Source organism: Schistocerca serialis, chromosome 11 (assembly GCF_023864345.2).
Source record: "Schistocerca serialis cubense isolate TAMUIC-IGC-003099 chromosome 11, iqSchSeri2.2, whole genome shotgun sequence".
Lineage (NCBI taxonomy): Eukaryota > Metazoa > Arthropoda > Insecta > Orthoptera > Acrididae > Schistocerca > Schistocerca serialis.
Genome location: NC_064648.1, coordinates 103,097,237 through 103,122,356, shown reverse-complemented (window position 1 = coordinate 103,122,356; position 25,120 = coordinate 103,097,237). Strand labels below are relative to the sequence as shown.

The window sequence follows — 25,120 nt, the reverse complement described above, 5'->3', positions numbered from 1 at the left end:
GCTCTGAGGGGCAAATGATTCACCTCGGACGATGACGTCCAGCTGTACGTGTGGAACTGGTTAACATCGCAGCCCCGGGAATTTTGTGAGACAATCATTCACCACCTTGTGTTACAGTGGGACAAGTGTCTCGACAGCCAGGGTCAATACTTTTAACATACAGCTACTGGTTTCTGTAATTATGCCTTTGGCTCGTTTCTTTTTGAATGCCGCTTATACATTACATTTTCAAAAATTGATTATTTTTGTTGGTATTTTAACAAATATTAAGTCATAATAAAATTATTACAAGTGAGAATCAAACTGACAACTTTGCACTGTCAAAACAACGTACTGCTCACTCAACTACAGCCTCGGCTTCGTGCAGAGGTCCGCGTTCGTCTCGGACTCGGTTCGCTTCCCGAGGACACTACTCTAGATTTGACTTATTGCTGCAAGTTTCTCAGACCTTGCATACAACTTGGAGACAGTACCTTCATCTGCACTGACGGCTCCGAGACCGACTGTGGTGTCAGACACTCCTTTGTCTTTGGCAACAAACACTTTAAACACCGGGTTCTAGACCAGTGCTCGATTTTTATTGCAGAGCTGTCAGCCATCTATCAGGTCACCTAGTACTTCTGATGACACAGACTTCTCAAATGTGTATTATGTTCTGATTCACTTATGGCCCTACAGAACCTCTTTGTACTATACACATACCACCCATTAGTACAATGAATCCACAAATTCCTCCACTTGCTCACCGATGACGGAGCCAATAGGACATTCTTGTGGCGCCCTGGTCACGTCGCAGTGTTGGGGAATGAAGTTGTCGATGCTGCTACGCAGGCTGCAATCTGACTACTTAGACCTTTTGGCTATTCTCTCCCTTCAAATGATCTCTGTGTTGCTGTGCTTCGGAACATCGTGTCCCTTTGGCACAAAGACTGATCTTCCGTATATGGGAACAAGCTCTGGGGAATTAAACACCTTGCAATGGCTCGGACAACATCCTCTCGCCCTTCTTGTTGTGAGGAAATACTTTGAGCTCGACTTTGTATTGGACACTGTCATTTCAGTCACCGTCATTTGTCAAGTGAAGACTCCACACTGTACTGCTTACTACCACTGACCATTGACAGTGGGCCATTTCCTGATCCAGTGCCAATTTTATAACTGTTTACATTTTAAATGTACATTTGCCTACTGAATTATAAGATATTTTAGCAGATACAGCACAAGCTGTAGATCACGTTGTACCTTTTATTTGTTGTAGTAATATGGTGGAGGAAATTAATTTTCAGCCATTTGAGCATCCACTTTAAAGGGGAAGTGATTATTTTTAGCTATCCCTCTACTCCAATCGGTTAAGCCCCGAGTATTATCGACTTGGACTTTCATCAGGTAATTGACCATTTAAAGTAATGTTATGATAGGGGCGATTATAGCCTCAGCAGTTTGGTACCCTAAAGCAATAACGACACAACTCAGCTATCAGTAGGCACACAGCATTAATAAATTAAAAATAAAATTGTGCTGTTTTTACTTAATTTATGTAAAATAATATCTGTTTCTGGTGCTACACAATGTGTTAAGTGTTTCCTGTGTCTTTGCTGCAAGAGAGTAGTTTTCTTTCAGTACTACCTCTAGTTTATCAGTCACGCCCTTCTAGAGATATATCTCATACTAATCCTGTCACATGCATTTTCAGTTGTGGGGAAAAGGAGATAATGTGGACACAGGATTCCACGAGTCTTCTTCAGCCCTGCTATTCAGTCTGTCAGCAAAGTGGTGTGGGGCAGTGGAGTCTGTTAGCACGAAATAGCGAATAACTGACATCTGAAAATGAAGTAGATGATTTGAAGAAATTCTGCAAACTCGGAAGTAAAGCAACTCGTGAAGTGTGGAGACGTAAGAGTACCTCAGAGAGGACATTCCTGGCCAAAAGAAGTCTGCTTGTACCAAATATATCCCTTAACCTGAGGGACAAATTTCTCAGAATGTATGTTTCAAACAAAACATTGTATGCTAGTGAATTGTGAACTGTGGAAAAACTGGAAAAGAAGAGAACTGAAGTGTTTGAGAGGTGGTGCTATTTAAGGGTGTCTAGAATTAAGTAAGTTAAAAGAAACTGCTGGGATATATATACAAGAAAAAACATCTTATTAATCAGCAAAAATAATAAAATAGTTCTGGATACCATTGAGAAGAAAGAGAGATGGGAAGACTACAGTAAGAACTTCTTTTCAGATAGTTGACCAAATGTTGAGATTTCTAGGAACAACTATTTAACAGGACTTCCAATCATGAAAAAAGAAATCGAGAAAACCTTCAAAAACTCAAAAACCGATAAAGCCAAAGGACCTTGTGAAATTCCAATTGATTTTATTAAACTCCTCGATGAAGAAGGTATCAATGTCTTGCACAAACTGTTTAACAAAATTTACAACACCGGTCATTACCCTGCCGAATGGCTATTATCAACTTTCATTCCCTTACCAAAGAAGAGGAATGCGAGATGATGTGAAGATCACAGACTCGTTAGTGTTATGAGCCAGTCTCTGAAAATATTTCTGAGAGTCATCCGTCAAAGGCTATCCAAAAAATGTGAGAAATTCATTAGTGAGACACAGTTTGGATTTAGGAAAGGTTTGGGTACAAGAGAACCAATGGTTGCCCAAAAGTTCTAGTACAAAACTGCTACGACCAGGGTAAAAATGTAGGCCTCTGTTTTATTGACTATGAAAAAGTATTTGATAGAGTAAAACATCATAAACTCATGGAAATTCTCAAAAGAATTGATATAGATGAGAAAGATACTTGCTGTAAGGAGAATTTATATTGGAATGAGACAGCGCAGGCTAAATTTGATAATGAGGTCACAGATTTCATCAATGTATGTAGAGGAGTCTGACAAGGGTGAGTATTGTCACCCCTGTTATTTAACTTATACTCTCAGAGTATTTTTCAGGAGGCACTTGATGATGTAGAAAAAGGCATAAAGGTTAACAGAGAATATGTTCAACAACTGGTGACATGGTACTGATAGCTGATAATTTGGGTGACCTTCAACAACTCGTCAACATACTAGCAGATTACAGAAGTACTCTAGGTCTGAATAGTAACATCGAAAGACTAATTTTATGATTGTCACACGAGAGTCTGACTCATTTAAACATGCAGATCTAAGATTTCAAGGGTCTTTCATACAGAGAGCCAACAAGTTTAAATACCTCAGAACATGGCTTTTTGAAGACTGGGGAACAGACTTGGAAATAAAATGTCACATAGAGAACACCTGAAACGCCTTCATAAAATTTAAGAATAGACCTAAACCTTAGAGTCAGATTTGTAAAATGTTACATCTGGTTTGTGCTTCTATATGGCTGTAAAGGATGGACACTAAATACGACAACAACATAGAAGTTAGAGGCCTCTGAAATGTGGATTTACCGCAGAATGCTTAAAATACCGTGGACTGCAAGAATAACCGACATCAAAGTACTGTAACGAATGAACAAGCAGCGAGAAATGTTGACAGTGCTTAAAAGAAGAAAAACTGCATACCTGGGACATAAAGTACGGAACACCAAATATACGACGTGGAATCCAAAATTTTCAGAAGTGGTGCTGCCATCTGGAAAGTAGGAGTAGTAGATCTTTGCACAGCTAGGTGGCGAGAGCTGCATATCTGATGAGCCAATGTGCAGAGTGGCATTCAGCTGGGAGAACGTGTTGTGTGTCCACAGTGATTTCCGTAATACTCTATGTTAGGTGTGTGACGATTTTACGATGGATCCGTGAACAGAAAAGTGGGTGTGCATCAAATTCTGTGTGAATCTCGGGGAAAGTGCTCACAGGTTATCACCGGCGAAGAGAGCTGGATTTACGGTTATGACACAGAGACAAAGCAACAATTGTCTCAGTGGAAGAGCCTGGGCTCTCAAAGACCCAAAAAAGCGAGACAGGTGAAGAGCAAACTGAAGAGCACGATCATCATTTTCATTGATACTGAGGGAATTGTGCACAAAGAATTCATCTCACCCAACCAAACAGGGAATTCCTCGTACTACTGTGACTTTTGCGACGGCTCCGTGAAAACGTGTGGCGACAGCGGCACGAACTTTGGCGTCGAGGGAACTGGCTGCTGCATTGTGACAATGCACCCTGTCACATGTCCTTGCTCACCAGGACCTTTTTGGCAACAAACAACACAGTGGTTGTACCACACCCACGGTGCTCGCTAGATTTGGCACCTTGCGACTTCGCGCTATTCCCAAAACTGAAACTCAATTTGACAGGCCGTCGGTTTCATCAAATAACAGGACTTCCAGAAAACATATGACCAGTGGCAGAAGTGCTGGGCCAGTGTGTATGTGCGAATGGGAACTACTTCGAGGGTGATGGTGACCATTAGGCCAAAGGTAAAGTTTTCAACAGGTGACAGTCCTGCAAATTTTGGATAGCATTTCGTATGCTTCTGCAGTTAATAATAGAAGCGTAGATTTAAAGAAAAAGAAGACAAGAGCAAAGAAGAACATCCTGGTTGGACAATATAAAGCAGTGGACAGGACTATGAAATGTAGACCATCTATTACATACTGCGGTTCACAGAAGAAAGATGCAGCATGTGGTCACCAGCATCCATTAATGGATAAGCAGCAGCAGAAGAAGAAGAAAAAGAAGAAGAAGAAGAAGAATTAAGTATACTGGTAAGCTAAGAAATGAAGAAGCTCTCAGCAGAATCGGAGAAGAAAGTAACCTACGGAAAACACTAATGAGAAGGTGGGATGAGATAACAGGATGTGTTAAGACATCAGAGAATAACTCCCGTGGTACCAGGGGGAGCTGTAAAGGGTAAAATGTGTAGGGGAATACAGAAATTGGAATACGTTTGAAAAATAATTGAGGTGGTAGGGTGCAAGTGCTACTCTGAGATGAGGAGGTTGGCACAATTGAAGAGTTCTTAGTGGGCCATATCAAACCAGTCAGAAGACAAGACGATAAAAAAAAAAAAATTCCAAATAAGCACATACTTTGCTGAAAATTCACTTCAATTCTATGAACATTTCAGGTTCACATCTCAAGTGGCTTGCATCTTTCTTTATTTTATTTTAATGTTGTTACTATTAAATTGATTTGCAAACTAAGATATTTGGCAAATTCGTGAGGTGCCCCTGTCATACACTGTAGCAGGCACTGGAATTGCGAAAACCGGCAGAAGAGGAATCTGGGAAAAGCAGTCCGGGAGCAGGTGCGACGGGCCCCGACCCTCTGATGATGGCGTCGGTCACGTCGTCGCTGGCATCGCCTGTAGACTCCGGGGTCGCCCTGCTGGATAGCGACAGCGAAGCGACCACGGCCAACGGGGAGCCGGACGACGGGTCGAGTCTGCGGGAGGTAAGTCGCTCGCCGAACTGAGGACGACGGTGACGACGTCTCGGTCTTACGGGGTAGTACAGCACACTGTCAAGATAAAACATCGATTTCTACCGTGTTGTGAAAGTAGCCTGTAGTCACACACTACAGTTACAATGTCATGCTGTGTAAAATTTGTAGGAGATTATAAGAATTAAGTAGATTTTTTAATTGTTGGAATTGCAATTGTAGAAAAAAGGGGGCTGCTCAGGATTGGCTAAGGGATCTTACACACTGCCCTGTTAACTGTATTTGAAGGTCAGTGCTGGGACATCAGTTTCATAAACGGTGTCTCAAAATTGCGTGAAAAATCAGCTTCAAACATTTCTGATTGCTATTGAGTATGGAAAATTTTTTTAAGATTTTAAGTGCACGTAGCTGATGAAGTAGAGTTCTAGTCTTATATTTGCATGGTACCTGGTTTGATTGTCATCTGAAGCAACTTTCTTTTCCTAAATTCAGAGACACCCTCTCCCTCATTTTTGTACAAAATTTTAAGTTCTAATGATTACCCACATTTTCATGTAATTAGTAATCAAAATAAAGATACTTTCTTTTTGTTCTAAATTATGATTCAGTATGTTATTTTCTAATAATGGTAGAGTTAAAGTTTAATTATTTAAGCTACTGGGGAGAATAGAGCCAGTGACCTTGTAGAACACTATCCACTAAAATGCACAAAATACTTTATATTGGGGAAAGTAATGTCTTTTTTTCATCCAAGTCAAACAGATAAATTGTTAACCAATTTTTATTTTTAATCAGTGATGTAATCACCCTTGTTACCGACAGCCTTTTGTACTGTAGTGTGCAAGTTTTCGATGCTGGATCAATAAAAATCAATTGGTTTTTGAGGAAAATATCTAGAGATGGCATTTTATACATCATCCACATTTTCAAATTTTTTGCTCCTTAGTAAATGTTGTTGTGATCTGAATGAATGGAAGTCTGATGGCACAAATTGGGCGAATATGGTGGATGAGGCAATACCCCCAACCCAATTCAGTAATTTTTTTTTCTGAGTGAAGGTCCCCATTCAACGTTTCAAAATGAACAACCCTGTGAATACTCCACGAAACAAAAAAATGTGCCTTTTTTTAGTGTAAACGTGGCTTAGCTTTATCGGTGATGATTCACTTGGAGAGAGCCACTGCCTTTCATGTTTTGTGTTATTATAGAGGTCTCATTTTTGAACTACAGAGATCAAATGATGTAATAACTCTTATGTATTGTGCTGGTGAAGCAGTAAGTCAAATGTGGTGGATTGGTTAGTTTTATTTGTGTTTACCAATCTGCTGCAGATGTTCCCAGATGATCGACTGAGATCAGTTAAGTGTGTTTGACAATTCCTTGATTGTTTGACATGAATTTGTTTCAACTTCTGCCCTTAACATGTCATTGTCTGAAGTTCTTGATCGGTAAGAATTGGCAAGGTCAAAGTTACTGGATTTGAAATTAGAAAACAATTTTTGACATTACAAATTTGTAATGCACTTGGATGGACATTGCAAATTTTTCTGGTGGCAATTCTTGCATTATTGCTCCTACAAAACTCAAAAACTGTACAATGCCAGATTCATACCTGTATAAAATACAGGCTGTTTCATAATAAATACCCATATTTTAAGGCTCTGTAGTATTTATTACATTCAACTTACAATTATAAACAATACATCAAATGAAAGAGCAACCCAAATGCTTGTGTTCCTATACCTGTGCGCAAAGGCAAGAGTATGGAAAGACTGAGAATAACTGAAGAAGGTGTAGAACGAGTGAGTCTTTCACGTGTGGCCCCAAGAAATCAGTTCAGAAGGCTAGTCATGATTCAGCAGTTCCAGTGAGTCCTGTGTGGAGACTTTTAAGGAGTTACTTACAACTACATCCTTACTGTCCACAGTTGTTACAAGTTCTGAAACCTACACACTCCGGTTTACACACCAATTTTGCAAATGAAATGTTGCTCTAGGACGACGACGATTTTTCTGGGTAGCATCGTCTTCGGTGATGAGTCGACATTTCACCTAAGTGGAAATCTGAACACACACAATGTGCGTGTCTGGGGGTCAGCAAATCTCAACTACAAGGTGTACAACTTTGCTTCTACTGTTTTCTCCCCAACATTTGAGGCTTTAATGAAACAAATTGGTCACACATGTATTTTCCATCGCTGGCCACTACTTCCTACCATCTTTCGGGCAGTGTACGAATCCCCCCGTCAAACAAATTGCTCATCTTTTGAAGCCATCCATGAATCGATCCAATTTGTGACTTATTCATGAAATAGGAAGTGTCGGTCAGCCAGGCAATGCGCCTTTGATCTAAACAGGTGATAGTCAGAGGGAGCAATGTCTGGAGAGTGCGGCGGCTGAGGTAGGACTTCCCATTTTAACGTTCCCAAGTACGTTTTGACCTCTTTTGCATCGTGGGGTCGAGCGTTGTCGTGCTGCAAAATCACTTTATCGTGCCTCCCACTGTACTGTGGCTGTTTGTCTTTTAATGCTCTGATCAAACACATTAGTAGCTTTTGCTAACAAGCACCTGCGATTGTTTCACTCGGTTTTAACACCTCATAGTACACGACGCCGAGCTGGTTCCACCAAATGCAGGGCACAATCTTGGAGCTGTGAATGTTCGGTTTGGCCGTCGACGTGGAAGCATGGCCGGGATATCCCATGATTTTTTGCATTTAGGGTAATGAACCGGTTTTTCCCCCCGGTCACAGTGCTATGCAGAAATCCCTTCTGTTTCTGCCTCTTAAGCAACTGTTCACAAACACACACACGCCGTTCGACATCTCTTGGTTTGAGCTCACACGGGACCCAAGTTCCTTCTTTCTGAATCATGCCCATAGCCTTGAGACGTTTTGAAATGGCTTGCTGTGTCATTCCCACTAATTCTGCCGATTCTCCTTGAGTTTGACGTGAGTCTTCACTCAGCAATGTCTCCAATTCTGCATCTTCGAAAACACTCTCTTCCACCACTATGCCGGTCTACGACGTTAAAATCAGTGTTCTTGAAGCGTTGAAACCACTCACAACACTTTCTTTCACTAATAGCATCCTTACCATACGTACTTCAAAGCATTTTATAAGACTCAGCTGCTGTTTTCTTTGTATTGAAACAAAACAGTAACACCTCCCGCAAATGACGAGAATTAGGCTCCTAAACTGACATTTTCAATTGAGAACAACTTTATGGTGCAGACACAAATTGACTAATGTTTGAATGAGGTTATGTTGACCGAGGTCCAAGCTAACTGCCTGACATCTGCGATCTGTTTCTTTCGACCGCTACTTACCGTTGTCGCAACCTATCGGCAAATGGTGGAAGCAAAGTTGTACACCTTGTAGATGGTACGTTTACAAGAGAGACCCCTAAATTGAATGTTTTTTGTGTCATACCCTGGTGGAAAGTTTACTGGCATTTCTTTTTTGGTGAAGCAACTGTAATTCGTGTTTCTTATCTTCATGTGCTAGAACTATGGGCCTTTCTCAGCTGGAAGAAGGTGAACCACAGAACTTTATTTGCCAGCATGATGGTTCACTGCCTCCCTGACGTAACTCAGTAAGCGATTGGATAAACGACTTTGTACTCGACCGCTGGGTTGGCGCAAGGGGCCGGACGTCAAGAGCTCGTTTCTCGTTACCTCTAAGTTCACACACTCTCTGATGCCATACGGTTTTTACCTTCAGGTGTTTATAAAGAATCACGTGTACGTGCCTCCGCTATCAAATGAACTATTTGACTTTAGAAACAGTGTTGTCACAGCAATTACTCCCACTGATCAAAGATTGGAAAGAACTCGCCTATCGATTCGATGTGTGTCGAATAGCACTCACATTGAACACTTGTGGGAAAAACTGTTTGATTTGCTCTTTAATTTGATGTATTATTTGTAATTGTAAGTTGAAGGGAACAAATGCAACCGAGTCTTAAAATGTGTATATTCATTTTGAAACACCCTGTATCTCTGGCAAGACTTTGAGGTACACAATGAGCTGGTAAGTGACAAACAAATACTGACATGTGCAGAAACATTACGTTTTGGTTCTTCTAATACTTGAAACATTTCGAAGTCTTCAGAGTTGATATTTTCGCGCATTCTTGATGTGGGGGTCATGATGTTTTGGGAAATCGATATCTGTGCGCCGAGCTCGAAATCCTGTAAGTACGAAAACCCACTCCACTCCCTCCCCCAAAGATCCACACTCTCGTGGGGCCCGACAGTGGTTTTCTGCATAAAATGTAACGTCCGGACGCAGATACGTCTCGCGGTGTGCTCGAGTGGTGTACCGGTGTGCAGGTGGAAGCCGCATTCCACGACACGGAGGGCACCACACCTACGCCGTCTCTGGCCTGCCCGCCGCCGGTCGCCGTCGTGGAGAGCTGCGGCTCGCCTGCCGCGGAGACTCCTGTCGGCAGCGAGGGCTCGTGCGACGCATTTGTGTACCCGAACTCGGACCCCGCGAACGTGCAGGACGCCGTGGAGAGACAGGTGCTGAACGAGATCGCGCGACGCTTCAAGGAGAGCAACTCCCCCAGGAGGAAGGTGAGTGTGAGCCTGTCACTTCTCACACCTGCAAAATGAGAACATCCTTGGAAACCAGCTGAATTTATTATTTGCAAAAAAATAAGTACTTCGTGTCACTTTTAATGATGTCCTGCAGTTTGTGATAATCATTATCAACCATTAAACGTGCGCTGTTGGATAAGGTTTACTGTAGACTTAACCGTACATTAAGGTCTGCACCAAAACACGTGCACTTTGTACCTACATGTTTCCTTATACCAACTCCTGTTAACCATTTTGATGCTACAGACGAGCGCTTTGCAGTCTGCAGAGTGTCAGCCTTTGTTACGGCTGTACTGTTTGCCAAAATCTATATAAGTGACCTGGGTGACAATCTGAGCAGTTCTCTTAGGTTGTTCGCAGATGATGCTGTAATTTACCCTCTAGTAAGGTCATCCGAAGACCAGTATCAGTTGCAAAGCGATTTAGAAAAGATTGCTGTATGGTGTGGCAGGTGGCAGTTGACGCTAAGTAATGAAAAGTGTGAGGTGATCCACACGAGTTCCAAAAGAAATCTGTTGGAATTCGATTGCTTGATAAATAGTACAATTCTCGAGGCTGTCAATTCAACTAAGTACCCGGGTGTTAAAATTACGAACAACTTCAGTTGGAAAGACCACATAGATAATATTGTGGGGAAGGCGAGCCAAAGGTTGTGTTTCATTGGCAGGACACTTAGAAGATGCAACAAGTCCACTAAAGAGACAGCTTGCACTACACTCGTTCGTCCTCTGTTAGAATATTGCTGCGCGGTGTGGGATCCTTACCAGATGGGATTGACGGTGGACATCGAAAGGGTGCAAAAAAAGGGCAGCTCGTTTTGTATTATCACGTAATAGGGGAGAGAGTGTGGCAGATATGATACGCGAGTTGAGATGGAAATCATTAAAGCAAAGACGTGTTTCGTCTCGGCGAGATCTATTTACGAAATTTCAGTCACCAACTTTCTCTTCCGAATGCGAAAATATTTTGTTGAGCCCAACCTACATAGGTAGGAATGATCATCAAAATAAAATAAGAGAAATCAGAGCTCGAACAGAAAGGTTTAGGTGTTCTTTTTTCCCGCGCGCTGTTCGGGAGTGGAATGGTAGAGAGATAGTAAGATTGTGGTTCGATGAACCCTCTGCCAAGCACTTAAATGTGAATTGCAGAGTAGTCATGTAGATGTAGATGTAGAAAATCGGGTTCTCGTGCTGAGAATAGGTGGTGTGCCAGATATGAAATGATAGTCCGGTTTTTCGAAACTATTACATCAAAAAAATTGATTTTTGCACATCTTACAGATTGATATCTGCACTTGATAAAGTGTTGATTTCTTTTCATTATCCTTCATACTTCATACACTGCTTGAAATTAATTAAAACTTTTCATGAAATTTTAGTGTTTGCAGAGGTAAAAACCACATCGTGTGAACTTCACATTTTAGCTTATATGTTTCAGTAAATTCAGTGCAGACAATAGATCAAAATTTTATTTATAATTGAGAGCAAGAAAATACCTGATTTTGTTCTTAAGTTATTGGGTTTTGTATCCGAATGTCGCGGATGATGTGCCCATTTGCACCCCGTGCATAGAAAATTGTAGGTTATAATGGTTGTCGAGATTCGAAGTAGTGAAATGAGGTTTTCTGCAAATGATAGAACACAGTGGGGCACATATGTTGTGTGATAAATATGTGAAACTTTTTTGTTTGACAAGATATGGGAATAACTCGTCTGCAGCAGTGAGAGGTCAGCATCTGTATGCCCGCAGCAGTGCAGGAAAATCCAAGTAGTGCACATACACTATGTGATCAAAAGTTCTGGACACCTGGCTTAAAATGGCTTACAAGTTTGTGCTGCCCTCCAACAATAATGCTGGAATTCAATATGGTGTTGGCCCACCCGTAGTGTTGATGACAGCTTCCACTCTCGCAGGCATACGATCAGTGAGGTGCTGGAAGGTTTCTTGGGGAATGGCAGCCCATTCTTCACGGAGTGCTGCACCGAGGGGAGGTGCTTGATTGTGTTGAAAGATGCAATCGCCATCCCCGAATTGCTCTTCAAGAATGGAAAGCAATAAGGTGCTTAAAACACCAATGTAGTCCTGTGCTGTTATAGTGCCACGCACAACACAACTACTCTATAACACCACTGCCTCGGAATTTTACTGTTGGCACTACACACGCTGGCAGATGATGATCACCAGTCATTCACCATACCCACACCCTGCAATCAGATCGCCACATTGTGTACCGTGATTCGTCACTCCGCATGTTTTTCCACTGTTCAGTCATCCAACCGGCATGATGCGTGGCTTGTGAGCAGCCGCTTGACCGTGAAATCCAAGTTTACTCACCTCTCACCAAACTGTAATAGTACTTGCAGTGGATCCTGATGAATTTTGGAATTCCTGTCTTGTTGTTGTTGTTGTTGTTGTTGTTGTTGTGGTTGTGGTCTTCAGTTCTGAGACTGGTTTGATGCAGCTCTCCATGCTACTCTATCCTGTGCAAGCTTCTTCATCTCCCAGTACCTACTGCAGCCTACATCCTTCTAAATCTGTTTAGTGTATTCATCTCTTGGTCTCCCTTCTATGATTTTTACCCTCCACGCTGCCCTCCAATACTAAATTGGTGATCCCTTGATGCCTCAGAATATGCCCTACCAACCGATCCCTTCTTCTAGTCAAGTTGTGCCACAAGCTCCTCTTCTCCCCAATTCTATTCAATACCTCCTCATTAGTTATGTGATCTACACATCTAATTTTCAGCATTCTTCTGCAGCGCCACATTTCGAAAGCTTCAATTCTCTTCTTGTCCAAACTATTTATCATCCATGTTTCACTTCCATACATGACTACACTCCATACAAATACTTTCAGAAACAACTTCCTGACACTTAAATCTGTACTCAATGTTAACAAATTTTTCTTCTTCAGAAACGCTTTCCTTGCCATTGCCATTCTACATTTTATATCCTCTCTACTTTGACCATCATCAGTTATTTTGCTCCCCAAATAGTAAAACTCATTTACTACTTTAAGCGTCTCATTTCCTAATCTAATTCCCACAGCATCACCCTTCTTATGGTCTGGATATATTTCTGCCTATTACACATTATGATCATCTTCAACTGTTGGCGGTCTGTCAGTCAGCAGACTAGGTCAGCCTGTAAGCTTTTATGCTGTACGTGTCCCTTCACATTTCCACTTCTCTATCACATTGGAAACAGTGGACCTAGGGATGTTTAGGAGTGTGGAAATCTCACGTACAGACGTGTGACGCAAGTGACACCCAATCACCTGACCACGTTCGAAGACCGTGAGTTCCAGGGAGCGTCCCATTCTGCTCTCACAATGTCCAATGACTACTGAGGACGCTGATGTGGAGTACCTGGCAGTAGGTGGCAGCACAATGCACCTAATATGAAAAACGTACATTTTTGGGGGGTGTCCGGATACTTTTGATCACATAGTGTATACACCACCTTGGGAATTGCATAGCCAGCCCACAGCAGGAGAGAGTTATGGGGCCCTCACAAGCTTAGCAACATAGTAAAACCGTCAATATTGTTGATGATGTTTCAGAATGAGTATTTGAAGGCTTTGTAGCAGTTACTGCATTCAACTTACAATTATAAATAATACATCAAGTGAAAGGGGAGCCCAATAAGTTTTGTTCGCAGGTGTTAAAAAATAGAAGTAGAAATGTGAATAAACATAACATGCACGTTTGGAGGTCAGCAAATTCCCACAAGATGTTCCAACTGCACTGAGACTTCTCTGAATTGAATGTTTTGGTGCCATTTCCCAGCAGAAAGTTATGGGCCTTTCTTTTTCATTGAAGCTGTTGTAAGCAGTCTTTCTTATCTTGATGCACTAGAAATATGGTTCTTTCCTCAACTGGAAGGACATTACCCATAGAACTTAGTTTGGGAGCAAGCTGGTGACCCATCCCACTGGCACAACACAGTACACAGTGTTGTACCAGACTGCCGGATTGGTCGCAAGGAGTCGGACGATAGAAGTCGTTTCGCATGGCCTCCACATTCACCTGCCCTGAATCCACTGATTTTTTATTTTGGGGTCTCAGAAAGGATCGGGTGTATGTGCCTCCAATACCAGCCGATCCACCTCACTTAAGATGCACAACTGAAGCAGTTGTTGCAACAGTTGCTCCAGACACACTGATAGAAGTCTTGGAAGGACTCGCCTGTCGACTCGACGTGTGCTGTTTGAGGGATTGTGTTCACATTGAACACTTGTAGGAAAAACTATTTGAGTTGCTCTTTCATTTGATGTATTATTTATAATTGAGGGACTGGAACTGTAAAGGTCTAAAGTGAATTGTTGTCGAGTGTGAGATTGTAGCATTTATTTGTGTTTCTGACATCTGTCGATCTTATGGTGTTCAGGTTTATCTGTGCTGTAGGTCCACGTTGCATATATGAACACTCACAAAAAGCCATCTCACTGATTTCTTCGATATTCACTTAAGTGTGGGGTCGATGGTGGTGTGCTTTAGGCACACGGTTCTCATCACCTAAATTGTAAGTTGAAAGTTATAAATGTTAAGAAGCCTGAATTTATTTATTTATTTATTTATTTACACGTCAAGTTCTGTAGGACCAAATTGAGGAGCAAATCTCCAAGGTCATGGAACGTGTCAGTACATGAAATTACAACTTAAAAGTAATAACAGATAAAAATAAAATGTTTATGAACCCAAAAAAAAGTCAGTCCATGAGTTTAAGTAAATGCAATCAACAATACAACGAGACTCAGCTTAATTTTTCAAGGAATTCCTTGATTGAATAGAAGAAGTGACCCATGAGGAAACTCTTCAATTTTGATTTGAAAGCACTTGGATCATTGCTAAAATTTTTGAATTCGAGTGGTAGCTTATTGAGAATGGATGCAGCAGTATACTGCACACCTTTCTGCACAAGTGTTATGGAAGTCTGATCCAAATGCAGGTTTGATTTCTGCCGAGTATTAATTGAGTGAAAGTTGCTTATTCAATGATGTAACTTACTTAATGACAGCGTTGGTATGTTGATAGACACACAAACACACACACAAAATTCAAGTTTTCGCAACCCACGGTTGCTTCATCAGGAAAGAGGCAGAAGAGGGAAAGACGAAAGGATGTGGGTTTTAAGGGAGAGGGTAAGGAGTCATTCCAATCCCGGGAGTGGAAAGAACTTGGGGGGGAAAAAGGGACAGGTATACACTCTCTCGCCCCCCCCAATTCCGTGGCCTCCACGCTCTCCTGACCTCAACCCTCTTGACTTTCATTTATGGGGGCATTTGAAAGCTCTCGTCTACGCAACCCTGGTACCAAATGTAGAGACTCTTCGTGGTCGTATTGTGGACGGCTGTGATACAATACGCCATTCTCCAAGGCTGCATCAGGGATTCCATATGATGGAGGGTCGATGCACGTATCCTCGCTGATGGAGGACATTTTGAAGATTTCCTGTAACAAAGTGTTTGAAGTCACGCTGGTACGTTCTGTTGCTGTGTGTTTCCATTCCATGATTAATGTGATTTGAAGAGAAGTAATAAAATGAGCTCTAACATGGAAAGTAAGCGTTTCCAGACACATGTCCACATAACATATTTTATTTCTTTGCGTGTGAGGAATGTTTCCTGAAAGTTTGGCTGTACCTTTTCGTAACATTCTGTATATCCGGTTTATCAGTAACAGAAATATTTTTACTACAAACTGATTTTATATTGTCGACCTTGTGCTGCTGACCAGACACTTCCTTCAAAACTGACCATAAGGTTTTAATTTTATTGCTTGAATTAGCCAGTATTTGATAGATCCCAACTTTTCAGTATGTAGAGAGCTAATACGGTCTGCATAAATTCACATAAATGCTTTGTTAAATTATTAGTTGAAACAGCAAGCGAATAATGTAGGGGAAGTAGTGGTTTCTGTCAAAATAGCTTTTTTCCCCTCATGGTGTACACATAGAGAGAACTCTAGAAGTAATTCCTATGATTACCGGTATGAATAGATTACAGCTAGTTGTGATTTGTTGTCAGTATGTTATACAGACGTTGCTAGCAGTGGCTGTTAATTTGCAATCTGACTCGTTCTGCATGCCAGAAGGGTCTCCTCGATAATGCAATTTGTGGGACAAAAGGTGTGTATGAGTGAGTGTTTTGTGTTTTTTTTTTTTTTTTTTTTTTATCACACGTCCTAGAACTGAGGAGGAGGCTGTAGTGTGGGAGGTCAGTATCAGCTGTGTAGCGTACTTGGCAGGTCGCCGGGGTGAACGTGTACTCTTCTCTTCGAAGTGCGTCGTGTCGGTGTTTCGTATTTACATTAGGTGTGTGTACAGGCCTGTGTACTTTCTGATAGAACACTCACTATTTGTGATGTTCTCTTCAGGGACACGTCTTGCCCCATACCAAACATTTAGCAGTAAATAGCTTGACCAGAATAGGATACAGTGACACAGGTGTAGTCGGGTGGACAGTTTCATCTTTCTTCCCCCTGCCACACACAGATTTGTCGGCTCGTTTGCCACCGTGTGATATTGAGGCACTAGACTCGATAGTCGGAGCTGTTGACACTGCTGTCGTTGTTCTGTCACTGCTCTGTCAAATGGATCGGCGGGTGGTTGTGGGGTGGGTACTGTCTGTCTGGCATCTGGCCAGGGGAAGACCTGAAGTATTCGTTGCAATTTAACAACTGTCGGTAGCAGATGTATAAATTACAGCCACACGTTAGCTGATCTAGTAGGAGGTGGAGTTCAGTGCACGGGATCTGAAAGCTGTTTTGTTACAAAGCAGTCAGTATGCTTGTGGGTCAGAGAAGAGTGCGTATTCTGCCAATGGAGAGGGTATGTATTTTTCAGTGACCATTTACACTATTTTGTTCGCATTTATTTTTTTCGGTCATCGTTCTTCTCACTAGTTCGATGTGGTAAGTCACGAATTCCTCTCTTGTGGCTCCCTCTTCATCTCAAATTGGCACTTGCACCTTATGTCATCAGTTATTACTCGATTCTGAACGCGAGTCAATATTTTATTTGAGTATGAGATTTGTTAATAAACAAATGCCATATCAAATAAAATATTGACTCGCGTTCAGAATCGAGTAATCTTTTTTATAGTATCCATACACCTATGAGAACGTTAAGAGCTTGCAAGATGGTAGCATTACATTGTATGTCCTCTTGTGTCTGGTGTTAAGCAGATCAATAGATTGTCATTGTGGTAGTCCACAGTTTCTCACATATTCCACACTCGAGCACCGTGCGAGTTAAATGTCATCCGAACGATCGAATTAGGTCACTATTGTATTGAGTGCCTCAGTGGATCAAGAAATCTCGAACCTTTTGAGTGTGAGTATCATTTGCCCTACCGTCCCCACAGAATTCTTCAAAATTATTCAAACTAAATTGGCACGTGACCTCAATAGCCCAAGCTTCATCTGTAAATGTAAGACAACCCCTGTATCAATCTATTAAACAACATAAAACATTGACCTCAGCAGCAATTGTTTAATATGCAAAAGTAAGATGATCTCATTCTTTTCAAATGATGAATTTGCGAAAAAAAACCTTGTCTTATAATGTAGTAAATAACATGAAAGTGAGTCAGTGTTAAAAAGACATCAACACCTGTAACAATACCTGAATTAGCTCTTGGCTGGAGCAAGATTGCATGTCTCCTTCCACATATGAAGAAGTCTGTGCTTACAAATTTTGTCTGAATTCAAGACTGTGGAAACTGGACTTCTCCCTTTGTCTTCCAGGTATGGAAATATTGTGTGTGTGTGTGGGGGGGGGGGGGGGGGGGGGAATTATGGCCATGTGTGTAACAAAGTTCAAGTAGGCATGCAAACAAATGATTAAAAATTTTGATCAAATGATCTATCAGTGTGAAACACTACATTTTGCAAAATCAGTATTTTCAACGTTTATAGAAAATTTGTTTGAGACGGGTTGGATTTTGAGCTGCAGTATCACAGGCCCACAGTTTCTAAAATACTCGCTATTGGTTTTATTACCGTCCACTGCTTTTCCTTGTGGTGTATGTTTTCCCCATTTTTCATTCGTTCCATTCATTTTCTTTTTAGGTGTGGTTCCCCATTCCTTTTCCGCCTTTTACTTTCTCAAATGTACTTTGGGTGTTTTTGTACCTTGAGCCTTGATTATGTCAGGAAAAAGGGACTGATGACCCTGTAGTTTGGTCCCTTTATAACCTAAACCAACCAACCAACCTGTTGTCCAGTCTTGGTCTCCCTCAACAATTTTTAAACTCCGTCGCCCTCCGCCCCCAAAAAACACACACACACTCTCTCTCTCTCTCTCTCTCTCTCCCTCTCTCTCTCTCTCTCTCTCTCTCTCTCTCTCCCTCTCCCTCTCCCTCTCCCTCTCTCGTGCGATTTTGTCGTATCGCTATCCCATTAATTTTACATCAAATTTTCATGGTGGTGTGGATTATTTACACTGAGGTGACAAATAGTGGAATAGTAATAAGCACATAGGCAGGAGGCGGTAGTATTGTGTACATGAGGTACAAAAGTGCAGTTCATAGGCAGAGCTGTCATTTGAGATGAGCTGATTATGGCTGCACAACAGGAATTAACAGACCTCGAATGCAGAATAGTAGTTGGAGCTGGATGCAAGAGACACAATTCAGAAAATGTTAGGGAAAACAATAGCCAGAGATCCACTGTGTCAAGAGTGTGCCGAGAATACCAGATTTAGTCGTTATCTCATTACTGATGACACAGTGGCTGGCGGCCCACACATAATGACAGAGAGCAGCGTCGTTTGTGTAGAGTTGGGTCAGTACTAACAGACAAGCGACACTACATCACTGCGTGAAATAACTGCCGAAATTAATGTGGAATGTGTGACAAACGTATCTGTTAGGACAGGGCAGCAAGATTTGGTGTTAATATGCTATGGCAGCAGACGACTAATGTCAGTTCTTTGCTAACAATAGGACATCGAATCGCTCTGGGGCTTGTAACCGTATCGGTTGCACCGTAGGTGACTGTAAAACTGTGGCCTGGTCAGACGACTCCCGATTTCATTTGGTAAGAGCTGGTGGTAGGGTTAGTGTGTGGTGCAGACCCCACAAAGCCATGGACCCAGGTTGTCAACAACCTGCTGGTGGCTCCATAATGGTGTGGGCTGTGTTCACAGGGAATGGATTGTGTTCTCTGGTCCAGCAGAACCGTCATTGACTGGAAATGGTTATGTTCAGCTAATTGTAGACCGTATGCAGCCATTCGTGGACTTCACGTTCCCAAACAACAGTGGAATTTTCATTGACGACAGTGCGTCGTGTTGCTGGGCCACTATTGTTCTCCATTGGTTTGTGGAACACTCTGCACAGTTTGAGTGAACAATCTGGACACCCAGATCGCCAGACGCGAATCCCGTCGAACATTTACGGGACATAATCGAGAGGTCAGTATGTGCACAGAATCCTGCACTGTCGACCCTTTTGCAGTTATGAACGGCTATAGAGACACACAGCTCAGTCGTTCTGCTGGGAACCTCCAGTGACTACCGTATTTACTCGAATCTTAGCTGCACTTTTTTTCCGGTTTTTGTAATCCAAAAAAACCGCCTGCAGCTTAGAATCGAGTGCAAAGTAAGCGGAAGTTCTGAAAAATGTTGGTAGGTGCCGCCACAACTAACTTCTGCCGTCGAATATATGTAGCGCTACACAGGCATTCTTTGCAGGCACAAAGATAAATACTGGCACCAAAACCTCTGCGTCAGTAAATAAATTAAAAAAAAGAAAAGGTGGAAGACGAGCTTTTTTTTCTCCACCCCGAGTTTTGACCACTGCATTTTCGTACATTATCCGACGAAGGAAATACAAATTTCGTATTGTTCATCTTTGAATGTAGCAGCGTTTCAGTGTACTACGAAAATCCGATTGGCAAGACTGTTTGGGATGTTTGTCAATATGGGAAACTCTATGTTCTGAATTTTTTCCTACCTGTGAGAAGAGATGGTTGCTAATAGGAACTTTTATGAATTGCGAATCACATGCGGTATTCTCTTCACCGTAAGAATAATACGAATATAAACATTTTGTCATGTATTCTTTCGTATTTGCAGCTATCTCATTTAAATCCTGTCTGCCTAATAAACTACGAAACTAGATTGAAACAATAGCAAACGCGGAAGAGCAGACATATCGTGTCATGTTTATATTCATATGCCTAATAATGATACAGTCAGAATGACTCTAATTTCGGTGCAGAATGTACTGTACTAAAAGAGACATCTGCAAAGATTTTCAAACGGAGAGAAATTTTCACTAAACTCTCATTCAGAACTACTTCTATCATACGCAGTCTGTTATTTGGTTCTTGTTGATCATTATGAAAGAAATCAGCAGTGTAAGTAACAACAAATAGTGGTCTCTTGCCATTGTTTCGCTAATGAGGCGATTCCTCTCCTTTTTTTTTTCTTCTTTTAAAAAAAACAGCGGTAGTGTGCACAAAAGCAAGCCATGCCGCGAGCGGTGACAGGCCATAAACACCCATTATCAGAATGTGACAAACAATGCATGACACAGTACAGTAATGCATTTTCAGATTTGAGTGATGTAAACACCTATAACAAAGAGAACCGCACTTATCAGATCAAAGAAAAATAAGCAATCGATTCAAACCAGACGAAGCACGTGAAAAAGGAAGGGTACCCGGACGGAGCACCTGACGCATAGCAATGGCTACCTGGTAAAGCTTAACTGCTAAGCTTACGACTCAAACCAAACTACTGTAGCAGTATCGTCATTCATTCGACCTAAATTATGTCTCATATTATAAAGGACCAACTTCGTTTCGATTTGGAGGTGCGGCCTAAAACTTTTCTCTCACCTTGAATTTCGAGTCTCAAATTTCTGGTGCGGCTTAGATTCGGGAAAATTGTTTTTCCTTGATTTAGAGTCTCATTTTTCAGGTGCGGGTTAGATTCGAATGCGGCTTAGATTCGAGTAAATACGGTAGTTGAGTCTGTGCTGTGTCGAGTTGCTGCACTATACCGAAGAAAAGGAGGTCCAACACAATATTAGGAGGTATAACTGAAAAACATAACTCACATCGTCTACGGACCACGAGTGGTCCACACCGCTCTCCCAGCCATTATGACAGTTTTTGTCGACCGGAGCCACTACTATTCAGTCGAGTAGCTTCTCAGTTGGCATCACGAGGCTGAGTGCACCCCAAAAATTGGCGACAGTGGATGGTGGCCCGGATGGTCACACGTCCCAGTGCCGGCCACACCCGACAGCACTTAACTTCGGTGATCTGATGGGAACTGGTGTATCCACTGCGGCAAGGCCGTTGCCCATTAGCAGGTAGCCCGTGAGTTTTTTCACCCCAGTGTATTATGAATCAGTGTGTTTATACTGATACTATTACTAAATTCGGGGTGTTCAAAAAGTCTCTCCACAGTGCCGTACGATCGTTAGCAGTGCGTGTCGTATGATTGCACGCGTGCCTGGGTTACTTCCCTTCAGTTGGACTGTCCCAACATTCCACTGTTTCGTTTATCTCAGCCAGCATCAGTAGTATCGTTGGTGTGTGTCGTTACATGTTGACATGAACGATTAAATTTACTGTATTTACTCGAATCTAAGCTGCACCTGAAAAATGCGACTCAAAATCGAAGAAAAAAAATTTTTACTGAATCTAAGCCGCACCTGTAATTTGAGACTCAAAATTGAAGGGGAGAGACAAGTTTTAGACTGCACCTCCAAATTGAAACAAAGTTGGTCCATTGTAACATGAGAGACAATTTAGGTCGAATGGATGAAGATCCAGCAACAGTAGTTTGGTTCGAGTCATAAGCTTAACAGTTAAGCTTTACCAAGTAGTCATTGCTATGTGTCAAGCGCTCTGTCCGTATTTATACGGGCACCCTTCCTTTTTCACGTGCTTCGTCTGGTCGAATTGATGACTTATTTTTCTTTGATTTGATAAGTGCGGTTCTCTTTGTTATAGGTGTTTACGTCACTCTAAGCTGAAAATGCATTACTGTACTGTGTCTTGCATTGTTTGTCGCATTCTGATAATGAGTGTTTACGACGTGTCGCCGCTCGCGGCACGGCTTGCTTTTGTGCGCTAACGCGGCTTACAATAAAAAAGAGAGGAATCGTCTCATAAGCGAAACAATGGCAAGAGACTGCTATTTGTTGTTACTTACACTGCTGCTTTCTTTGATAATGATCAACAAGAACCAAATAATAGACTGCGTATGATAGATGATGTTCTGAATGAGAGTTTACCGAAAATTTTTCTTCGTTTGAAAATCTTTGCAGACGCCTCTTTAGTACATTAAATTCTGCACACAAATTGGAGTCATCTTAGATTTAAAAATCTAGTCAGTTGCCGTGTTTAATTTCTGACTGTATCACTATTCAGCATAAGAATAATACGAATATAAACATGAGATGATATGTATATTCTTCCGCGTTTGCTGTTGTCTCACTCTAGTTTCGTAGTTTATTAGGCAGACACGATTTAAATGAGATAGCAGCAAACACGAAAGAATACATGGCATAATGTTTATATTCTTCTACCTTTTCTTTTAATTTATTTACTGACTCAGAGGTTTTGGCGCCGGTATGTATCTTTGTGCCTACAAAGCATGCCTGTGTAGCGCTACATATATTCGACGGCAGAAGTTAGTTGTGGCGGCACCTACCAACATTTTTCAGAACTTCTGCTTACTTTGCACTTGATTCTAAACCGCAGGCAGATTTTTGGATTACAAAAACAAGGAAAAAAGTGCGGCTTAGATTCGAGTAAATACGGTAGTTCCTCTGTTCATTTGTTTCATTTTTGTCACTGTTAAAATGCTAATCATTGAAGAAAGTGTCTTTTTAGTCAAATAAGTGTTCAAAGCTGGCAGTAAATACACAGTTTCCGTTCATCAAACATTTAATTCAGTTTTCCCGGACACAATACTCCCACATGGCAATACTGTGTGAGAATTGATTAACAAATTTCGAAGTACGGGTTCAGTGACAGATGCACCGAGAACTGATTGTCCTAGCATTTTGTCTGAGGATAAACTACTCGATATTTCTGATAAAATGTCTGTGAGTCCGAACAAGTCGGTAAGAAAACTCGACCAGGAAATCGATGTTTGTGTCGGAACGGCTCACACAGTTGTAAGGAAAAAATTAGAACTTTTCCCATACAAAGTGACAGTCATGCAAGAACTGAAAAATACTGATCGTGGCAAGAGACTGCATTATTGTTAGTGGTTCAAAAATTTCATTCAACAAAATGGGAGGTATATTCTTAATGAAACGGTTTTCACTGATGAGGCATGGTTTCAGTTATCTGGGTACATGAACTCGAAAAATTCTCTTACGTGGATTACTGCAAATTCATTGTGTGTTCATGAGGAACCATTTCATTCTGTCAAAATAGGAGTTTGGATTGCATTTCTAGACGTGGGATTGTGGGTCCCATATTTTTCAACGAAACAATAAACGCGCAACAATACTGCAGTGATATTCTGTACCCATTCATAGATTAAATTTTTTTAAGTGAAATACTGAATGGTTATTTTCAACAAGATGGTGCAACCGCACATACAGCACGCGTGTCAATGTCACTGCTTGATGATGTTTTTTATGGTCGCATAATTTCACAAGGACTTTGGCCTCCACAATTGCCTGACCTAACACCACCTGACTTTTTCTTCTGGGGTGCAGTGAAAGCAACTGTCTATAAAAACCTTCCAGAATCCACGAATGAATTGGAAACTGCCATATCCACTTTCACTGCTTCTGTTACAGAAGAAATATTACAGCTTGCGTTTAGAAACATGCTTAGATGAATTAAAATGTGTATTCAGCAACACGGGGGACACTCCAATGTTTAATGTGAAAATTTGTAAGTAAAATTGAATATTCAATAACTTGTATTTCACTGAGTTTCATTTCGGAATATTCACTGCGGCATACAGTGCGCGCGACTAACAATCGTACAGCACTGCGGAGAGACTTTTTGAACACCCTGTATATGTGTGTGTGTCTTATTTATTTACACGTTAAGTTGTGTAGGAGCAAAGTGAGGAACAAATCTCCAAGGTCAGGGAATGTGTCAGTACATGAAATTACAACATAAAAGTAATAACTGATAGAAATAAAATGCTTATGAACCCAAAAAAAGTCAAACCGTAAGTTTAAGTAAATGCAGTCAACAATACAAGAATCTGCTTAATTTTTCAAGGAACTCCTCGACAGTAATATTGCACAAATTTTAACTAGTGTAGTAAAAACACTGACAAGTCACCTGTTTCACTTCACAGTTGTTTGACATTTCATTTGACAATAGAGAATAAATTAATTAATTTATCTTTCAGGTGGACAGTAGCACAAAAGCTGGTACAAACCAACCTGCTGACACAAATAAGATGAGCGAGCCTATCATTACGATGTGCAATGAAAAGAAGTACGAAATGGAGGAAAAGTGTGATCTCATGAACAAGGAAGCCAGCATAATGTGCGACAGTGAAGCCAAGAACAATGAGAAGAACCGCATCTACCACTCGCCAGATAACAAGCAGCTAGAAGGTTAGTTATACCTGCTCTGTGAAAATGAATTCTGTTCGTGGTAATATATAGGCAAGAAATTAGTTACTTTACTTTTACTGGTGACTTTAACACTCTCACTGGAGTTGTTGTTGTTGTGGTCTTCAGTCCTAAGACTGGTTTGATGCAGCTCTCCATGCTACTCTATCCTGTGCAAGCTTCATCATCTCCCAGTACCTACTGCAACCTACATCCTTCTGAATCTGCTTCGTGTATTCATCTCTTGGTCTCCCTCTACGATTTTTACCCTCCACGCTGCCCTCCAATACTAAATTGGTGATCCCCTGATGCCTCAGAACATATCCTACCAACCGATCCCTTCTTCTAGTCAAGTTGTGCCACAAACTCCTCTTCCCCCCAATTCTATTCAATACGTCCTCATTAGTTATGTGATCTACGCATCTAATTTTCAGCGTTTTTCTGCAGCGCCACATTTCGAAAGCTTCTATTCTCTTCTTGTCCAAACTATTTATCATCCATGTTTCACTTCCATACATGACTACACTCCATACAAATACTTTCAGAAACAACTTCCTGACACTTAAATCTGTACTCAATGTTAACAAATTT

At 41.4% G+C, this 25,120-nt stretch overlaps 1 protein-coding gene across 1 annotated transcript in view; it reads left to right on the top strand.

The window, feature by feature from the left end:
- The window catches only part of LOC126427276 (pleckstrin homology domain-containing family M member 2), a 271,933-nt gene that overhangs the window by 28,589 nt on the left and 218,224 nt on the right, over positions 1-25,120 (top strand). Inside the window, exons 4-6 of the mRNA XM_050089544.1 lie at positions 5,176-5,382; positions 9,704-9,949; positions 24,322-24,532. Of these exons, the coding sequence (XP_049945501.1) occupies positions 5,176-5,382; positions 9,704-9,949; positions 24,322-24,532 (664 nt within the window). The remainder of the gene's footprint in view (positions 1-5,175; positions 5,383-9,703; positions 9,950-24,321; positions 24,533-25,120) is intronic.